Source organism: Carya illinoinensis, chromosome 2 (assembly GCF_018687715.1).
Source record: "Carya illinoinensis cultivar Pawnee chromosome 2, C.illinoinensisPawnee_v1, whole genome shotgun sequence".
Classification (NCBI taxonomy): Eukaryota; Viridiplantae; Streptophyta; class Magnoliopsida; order Fagales; family Juglandaceae; genus Carya; species Carya illinoinensis.
Window position 1 is genome coordinate 1,430,933 of NC_056753.1, and position 8,351 is coordinate 1,439,283.

At 41.9% G+C, this 8,351-nt stretch overlaps 2 protein-coding genes across 2 annotated transcripts; one reads left to right on the top strand and one right to left on the bottom strand.

Annotated features, from left to right (window-relative positions):
• Window positions 1-1,000: 1,000 nt before the first annotated feature.
• On the bottom strand, window positions 1,001-5,259 carry LOC122296223 (probable inactive receptor kinase At5g67200). Its single transcript, XM_043105757.1, has 2 exons — window positions 3,605-5,259; window positions 1,001-2,303 (listed from the first exon to the last, which is right to left on the bottom strand). Exons 1-2 carry the CDS (start codon window positions 5,232-5,234, stop codon window positions 1,747-1,749), a joined length of 2,187 nt encoding a protein of 728 aa, XP_042961691.1. The 5' UTR covers window positions 5,235-5,259; the 3' UTR covers window positions 1,001-1,746.
• Window positions 5,260-6,825: 1,566 nt separating this feature from the next.
• On the top strand, window positions 6,826-8,110 carry LOC122296227 (protein IRX15-LIKE-like). The gene has a single exon (XM_043105770.1). The coding sequence runs from the start codon at window positions 6,988-6,990 to the stop codon at window positions 7,909-7,911; it is 924 nt and encodes a 307-aa protein (XP_042961704.1). The 5' UTR covers window positions 6,826-6,987; the 3' UTR covers window positions 7,912-8,110.
• Window positions 8,111-8,351: the final 241 nt, after the last annotated feature.

An 8,351-nucleotide genomic window follows, 5' to 3' on the forward strand; every position in this document is an offset into this window, starting at 1 on the left:
ACTGGTCCCTGAGCTTTGCAATGCTGGTGGTGTGAGCTCGGGTGAGCTCAAGTGGTCCTTCCCCACTCTAGCAACAGGCCCATATCTATGAACCAGCGGCAAGACTCATTCCTTACTCACTCCCACGTATAGAAATCTCTGGTGGCCACCGATTTTTTTTTTTTTTAAGTGATTAAAGAAGTATTTTTAAATGATATTGTGAATTTTTTTAAATATATTATTAAAGACATAAGAAAATGTATGAAAAAGAAAGCAAAAAAAAAAAATCAATAACCTATTTAATGACCATAAGTGACTTTCATCTGTGGCTGTAGCAGGATGAAGCCCCAATATTATAAAAAAGAGTAGGATTTGTATAGATTTCGAAGCCATTAGCATTATCGATGCATTCTAGAGTAGTAGTAAAGTATCACAATCAAGATGCATGCAAATAAAGAGTTGAGCTTTCAGAATTAGCATCCCAATATTCTCTGTCGATGGCCATGTACAATAAACATTCATCCTCAGTGGATTGTTGAGGAACTTGAAGATGAAATTCAGAAACATTACATGTAAAGGAAAAGGAACTGTTTCAAAGATGAAAAGGCTGCGTGTAGAAGAAAGGTACTTTCGACTGAAGTACTATCACAAACTACCACTCACTAAAAAGATGATAACCTTAGGGGTCAGAGAGCATAACATGATAGGAACCTGCAGCGCTAGCAGAACATCGTAGTTGTTGACAATTGCTTTGAGCTCAAGTTGGAAGCAATATAAAGCTTTGAACTATTGCAGTTTTTTTTTTTTTCGATAGATTTGGAATCATTTCCGATGATAACCAAGACCACAATGCCATAATCCCAATATTTATCTGCTTTCTTTTTGGTGTACATATGGAATCCAAGCTTGACATGTGGGTCGGTGACGATTTCTTCTTATTGTTATTGAAACCCAGCAACTTCGGTTCAAGGACAGTTCCACCACCACTATTGATATCCCCTATATTTTCAAGACTGGCTCAACCATTAATCTAGGTGCATCTTCAACTTATTCACACAAGTAGGTACAGAGAATCGTTGTAAGAAACCTATTTGCCTCAACTATAAATAACCCAATGAAGATCAATTAAGACCGGACAAACACCTTAATATAGGATGATAGGATCCATCCTTCTCTAAAAGGCAAGATGCTAACCCCAATGTTAAAATTAAAAAAACATTACAACACAAGCTCATGAGCAACCAAAAAGTTCAAACACAAACACTGCAGCATGCACTGTTCTCTCTCGCCCATGCTTCCCCCATCTTTCTCCTCCAGAGGCTTTAGTGCCTCCACTCTTGATCACCACGGCTGACTTGGGCATTAGAAGGACCCCTCATTGGTACCGTCGAGAGATTCTGGACATTACTATCTCTGATATTCATGAGCAAGTTTTTGTACAAAGGCGTTGTAGTGAAAAACCGTCCAAAAGTGTAAGCCAATGGGAATGAAATTACCTTCTATTATCAAAGATTCTATATATAAAATCATGATTTATCCACCATAAAAAATAAATATATTGTGGGAGATTCTATTTATAGGTTTACTATAATCTCCCAAGCTTAGCCCAATAAATAAGTTGTTCATGACACTTATCTCCCACTTTTATAATCCTTCTTTGGTGTTTACTCGCCTCCCTTCCAAGTTCCAAAATATACAAGTTGTCGCCGGCCAGAACCTCGATTTTCTTCTTTGCACTCACTCAATCTTGTAAATCCAGACAAAAAACTACGAGAATCCAACAGATGCATTTTCTACTACCACCCTCTCCTTTATTTCCAGTATCATCTTCAAAACCTGCCACATCGCTGGCCTTTGTTCTGGTGATGTCAAAGTACAGACACAAGCAACCTCTGTAAGCATTCCAAGTCTGCTGTCTTCACAACCATCATCTTCCCTCATTGCTCTGACCCAATCAGGCACCTCTGTGGGTTCAAGGAACGGATGTTGTGATGGGTGTTTACCGGTCAAAAGCTCCAACAAAAGGATGCCAAAGGCAAAGACATCAGACTTGAAAGTGGCTTGGCTGCTAGACCTTCGGGTCTCAGGTGCTTTGTAGGCTGCAGAATCCAGATTTTCATTGGAAGAAGAATCTGCAAGGACCGCAAGGCAATAGTCTGTGACACATGCCTCAAAGTCAGCTCCAAGGAGGACATTGGAGGACTTCAGGTTGCCATGGATCAACCTTGAAGCTTGATGGATGTAAGTAAGGCCCTGGGCCACATCCTCAGCTATCTTTAAGCATGATGTCCAGTGTAGAGGCTTCGCTCTGGTTGATTTTGATCCTACACAGAATTTGCAACTTTTAAACACGAACAATGGTTGCCCAAAAACAGCCAATCAATAAAATTATTTCTATTAATTATTGCAGTATAACGAAAAAAGAAAAGTTTACTGCGAAGGAGAAATATTCTATTGATCAGCTTGCACTAGAATTTCAGATATCTCTCTCCTCAAGTCTCTTAAGATGCATACCAGAAAGAACTATAATATCTTTAAGATCGTTCTGTAAAAATAAAAAACAAAATCCAAAACTTACATTGTGGAAACTCTAAAAGAAGCCTCTACAGCACAAAATAGTGATTATGGGAGTAACTGTATCACCTCAAAGCTACTGAAGCAATGTGGGATATACCACCTACCCTTAGGTGGCACGTCTCAAGTCTCACATTTTACATTTCTGATCGGGATAGGCCCTGATACTATTTGTAATGTCCTAAGGAATGGGCAAGCCACATATGCGCCTATACTCCAAAATGACGAGTCAATAATATAATTAGGGTCTCATTGGAACCATTATAAAGAGTAAGAACTTCTTATTCCCAAACAATACAGTATTCCATACACTACTATCACTCAGAATGGGATATCACAGTAACATTCTCACTTAGACTGAGATAGGATGGAATTAAGTAAAGTTTAAGAAACTAATGGTGACGACTCTGTGCAGGACAAAAAGGGCATTGATTCCTACTTTAATTAACAAAATGAATTGGAAAAACAATATGCTAAACTAAAAACCGTCTCTAAAGTAGAGCACAAAACAGGAACATACTAAACTATTTAGAAATATCGAATTCTCTCTATTAAAAGTCTTATAGATACTAATTATAATCATGCAGTTAGCGATGCAGTAAATGTTCTTGAACAATAGAACGAATGAGAATTGAATCCATCTTTATGATTCAGTCCATAATATTAACAGCGCAACGATTCGTTTAGAACATGAAAAGCCAAATTATAGGCATTTGGCAGCTTTTGAAAAAATAAAAATAAAAAATATAGGTCGAGGAGAGAAAATATCTCATTAAATTGTCGCATTTGAAAAGGGAGAAATCTATTATGTCATCCTAAAACTATTACGACGCCGACCGACATTCCGTTACGTCGAACTCCCCGATGCTTACGGACGGGGTTATGACAAGAACTACTAGTAGAATCTAATCAATACACTTGGTGACCGAAAATACGTAAAACCGACAATACACCCGAATCGAGGCCAAAAATGCTCAACTCGGTGCCAGACCATGCGGTAAACTCAGTAGACTCGGAAACCAAATCATGGAGCTTTAAGTTAGTTACTCACCGTGAATGAGGTTGAAGAGGCTCCCGTTTGGTTCGTATTCGTAGATCACGAGCCTCTCCCCCTTGGCCTGGAAGTAAGCTCCCATGGGAACCAGATTCGGGTGGCGGAGCCCGCCCACAGCGTCCATGTGGTGCTCGAACATTTGGCTGCTCGTAATGGCCGTCTTGTTTGCATCAAGCCTCTTAACTGTCACGATCAGTTGGTTATCGAGCACGGCCTTGTATGTCGTCCCAACCGTGCCCCTCCCCAGCAATTCCGCCGACGCCCTCATTAGCTGCTCCAAGTTGTACGGCTGGGCCTGCCCTCCACAGAACACCAAGTTCCCGCTCTTCCGCACCGCTCGAACCTCGGGGATAAAAGTTTTTGGTAAGTCGCTAATTTCTTCGGGTCGAGCTTCTGTGGGAGGGTTTGGAGTATAACCGGGTTCGCTTCCCAAAGACTCCGTTGTTTTTTTCGGTGGGTCTTTTTCATGGCTGCTCTTTTTCTTGACCAAGCCAAAAACGCATAGTAGAGAGGCAATGAGGACTGAGACTCCGATTAAAGACCCCAAAACAAGAGCAATGCTCTTGAGCTTCCTTGAATTAGATGTAGGAGAGAGAACAACAACCTCCTGCGATTGCGCGCTTTGGTTGAGCGGAGCATTAGTGGGAGATTCGAAGAAGGGAGAGTGTGAGTCATTGCAGACCTTGTTGATGATCTCGCCGCAGAGCCCGAGGTTCGATTGGAACGACTTCGCGTCAAAGCGCGAGAGAGTTGGCGTGACGGGTATCGGTCCCTCGAGGTTATTCTCGGACACGTTCAAGATTTGAAGATATGACTGGTTCAGCGGAGGCACTGTCCCGTTGAAACGGTTCGACTCGAGCCGAAGGGAACTGAGCCGTTCCAAAATGCATAATGAGGCCGGTATCGGACCGGTGAGATTGTTATGTGAGAGTTCAAGCACTCGAAGCCGATGGAGGAGTAGGACCGAAGCAGGGAAAGAACCGGAGAAGTAGTTGCGATCCAAGATGAGGGACTTGAGGTTGAAGAGACCGGAGAGGTCAGGAATGGGACCAAAAAGTGAGTTGTTGCGGAGAATGAGGACTCGAAGCTGGTCGAGTCGAGTCAAGGTGTTGGGGGGGAGGACGCCCCGAAGACCGAAGCCTTGGAGACCGAAGCGGACCACTCGGCCTTGGGTGCATTTCACGCCCTGCCACTGGCAGTAGTCGAAGCGTTCGTTCAGCGTGTATAGCAGGCGGTTGTCTAGGTCGGCTTTAGATTTGAAGGAGAGCAGCGAAACGGCATCAGAGGGAAGCAGTAAGCTCTCTGCTGCCGGGGAAGTCGTCGACGGCGCAGCCAATACGTGACCGGAGAAGATGAGTACAGAGAGAACAGTGAGGAGGAGGAGAGAGAGTTGTAGAAGCAGGATCATTCTGTTAAACATATTTGAGTGGCGGACATTGGAGGAGGGGGCGTTAAGAGCGAAGTAGTAAAGGGTAGGCTGTGTTGTGCTGTGTCTTGTCGTGTGTGGTGGGAAGCAGCTGGCTTTCCACTTAAGAGACTGGAGATTCACGTGAAAGTGGGGAATGGAGCCTTGACATTTGTTTAGACCCAGATCAGTACAATTCTTTCTCCCCATGAGTTTTTTCATATATTCTGAATGTTGTTATTAAATTCTTTTCTTCAATATCTTAATATATATTTGTGTATATACTGTTGTTTAGTCGTCGCATGAATCGTGAGGGACTCTTATGATGGAATGTTGTATGTGAGTATGTTTAGGTAGGATCTCAGTGTCTTTCCAAAAGCCATTATTGATCTGCCCAACATGATCATCAGACAAAATTCTGGGCCATCCTTGTCAAAAATAAAAGATAAAAAATAAAGGGGGACTGTGCTTTCCTTCTTCTTTTCACAATCTCAAAGAGCAAAGTTTATGCTTTCTTGACAAAAAAAAGAGGGCACTTAAGTGTCATGAGTCCACAATGATGGCGGCAGTGTACGTACGTGGCTTTGCTGTTGCTGCGCACATGATGATAATAAGTGAGATTGGGCCATATATGCGGCATGGACAAAAGCCTAAAGGCTAAAAGCATATAGAGAAAGGCTCTCCGATCCCAAATGTGGGTTCTTCGTCCCAAAAGCAGACAAACATTCTTGTTTTTTACTTTACCATTGATTCCTTTATCACTACTTCTTTATGGGAATGAGGGCCAGGCTAGCCCAGTTAAAACAAGAGCACTCACTACTCGCATACGTTTTCTCGATCAAGAAAGCCAAATTTTAATGTTTCAAATATAATGGCAAACGTTTCATGATGCCATTCTCTGAATGTTTTTATGACGCCAATTCTCTTTTTACATACATCATCCGAGTCTTCCTTGGTGTGTGAATAGTTGGGGCCCAACATCAAACCCATGGACATCAGGTGGTAGCCCTAGTTGGGGCTTTCATCTAACAGCGTGTTTAGGCCCAACCCCTGCTAGTTGCCACTTCCTTCTTAACTCGTGCAACAAAATTTGGTCGTATAAATTAAGGTACAGTAAGTACGGTTTTGACCCGTTTAATGGTTACATCGTTGGCTTCACCCACGAGTCGCTATAAATATCATCTGAATTTCCATGACATGTTTTCCATATGGAATCTGTTGCAGCAGGTAGTTGGTCTCCCTCAAAGGTAACTACTTACTTAAGAAATAAAATTTCTATATACTTAACCATCATTTTATTTTTATGATGTGATATATTTATTATTATTAAACGATCTTTTTATTAGATAATTTTTTCTCATCTAATGATGTTAAATATACTACATCTTGTATAGTAAAATGAAAATAAGATGTGAATATGAAATATAGCATTAGTTTTTAAGATATTGTAAAAATAAAAAATAAAAAAAATCAAAGAGCTTCCTTGGGAACTAAAGCTGAAATTGGAGAGAAAGAAAAGCGACTTCTGGCTTGTAATCAGTTATGGGGTCACTACAGCTATTCCCTCTACCTATTCTCCACCAGCTCCAGTCCAACCACTCCTTTTTTCGGTATTCTCCTTCCTCCCATGCCAATTCCATCTACTTTTAAGCACCAATACCCCCATTAAAATACGGGAATAAAAAATCCAATCAAATGAGGCCGGAAAAATAGAAATGCCTAGCCAACCAACATAAACTAGGGAAAATAATAACTACTTGGCACTAAATAAACTGCTATAGACCCTTAATTATTAGGGTCATTGTAAGGTCACCCTCATATATTCTACTCTCATACATTGCTTAAGTTTTGTTTGCTTACAACAACTCTCATCTTTAAATCAATCACTCCTCCTCAAACCCATTTCAGAACCGATTTAGAATCTACCTTTCAGAGAGAATTTTTTTTTTTCTCTGAAGCCTTGGATCTTTTCAAGATGAAGAACAGTAACGGTAACACGAAGCTGATCCTCCTCCACCCTTATATCCAGAAACAAGGAAGCTCCAGTCGACTATGGCTCCTAGGCTTTGTTTCCTTATTCACGCTTGCTTTCCTACTCACCCTCATCTACACAAGAGAATCCACGTCGACCGCGGCCGCTGCCACCACCGTTGCTTCCTCTAGCTTGGCCGGTGCTCCATTGCCGACCACTGTCATCAATATTCTCATCCACTACGCCTCAACATCCAATAGCTCATTCCACATGTCCTACGCGGAGATCAAGCAAATCTCCGATGTCCTCCGAAAGTGCTCGTCCCCATGCAACTTCCTCATATTTGGCCTCACCCCGGAGACCCTTCTCTGGAAAGCACTCAACCACAACGGTCGGACCGTGTTCATCGACGAGAACCGCTATTACGCCGCCTACATGGAAGAGAAACACCCAGAGATCGATGCATACGACGTGCAGTACACGACGAAACTGAGCGAGTTGCACGAGCTCCTAGCGTCTACAAAGAAACATATACAAAACGAGTGCCGGCCGGTGCAAAACCTATTGTTTTCGGAGTGTAAGCTCGGCCTCAACGACCTTCCCAACCATGTCTATGAGGTGGACTGGGATGTCATACTGGTGGACGGGCCGCGCGGCGAATGGCCGGACGCTCCGGGTCGCATGTCACCGATATTCACGGCCGGCGTGCTTGCGAGAAGCAAGAAGATGGGTGTGAATGCCAAGACCCATGTGTTCGTGCATGACTTCTACGGGGAAGCAGAGAGGGTTTGTGGGGATGAATTTTTGTGCAGAGAGAATTTGGTGGAGGCGAGTGACACTCTTGGGCATTATGTCTTGGAGAGAATGGACGCCAATAGCTTCCAGTTCTGTAGCAACCAGACATTACCGAAAGCTTCAACTTCCTAGCCAGCAGTTTGTTTCATGCATCATGCATGCTTCATCTTCTTCCTGCATAAAGTGCTCAAAGTACTGGCTATTTATCATGATCATTTCAAAAAAAAAAAATTTTCCAGATATTGTTTCTTGGGCGGGGAATATTGTAAAAAATAATTTTTTTGCATTGAAAAAGTTTAATTTCATGGAATTGAGAATTCTCCTTTTTTCTTGTCAGTGTACATTCTTCTTTTCTTGTCTTTTTTTTTTTTTTTTTCTTGTTCTTTTTTTATCAATTCAAAGGCTTCAAAGTACAGGCCACCAGTCATTTTATGTCATGGAATTAATCTTCAACTGCATGAGAAACCATGCATCATGTACAATTACATTGCAACAAGAGATCAAATGTTGTTCCTTGTGCTAAATTTTATTATTAGTGATATCTATCATGTGCCATATTTTAAATAATGACT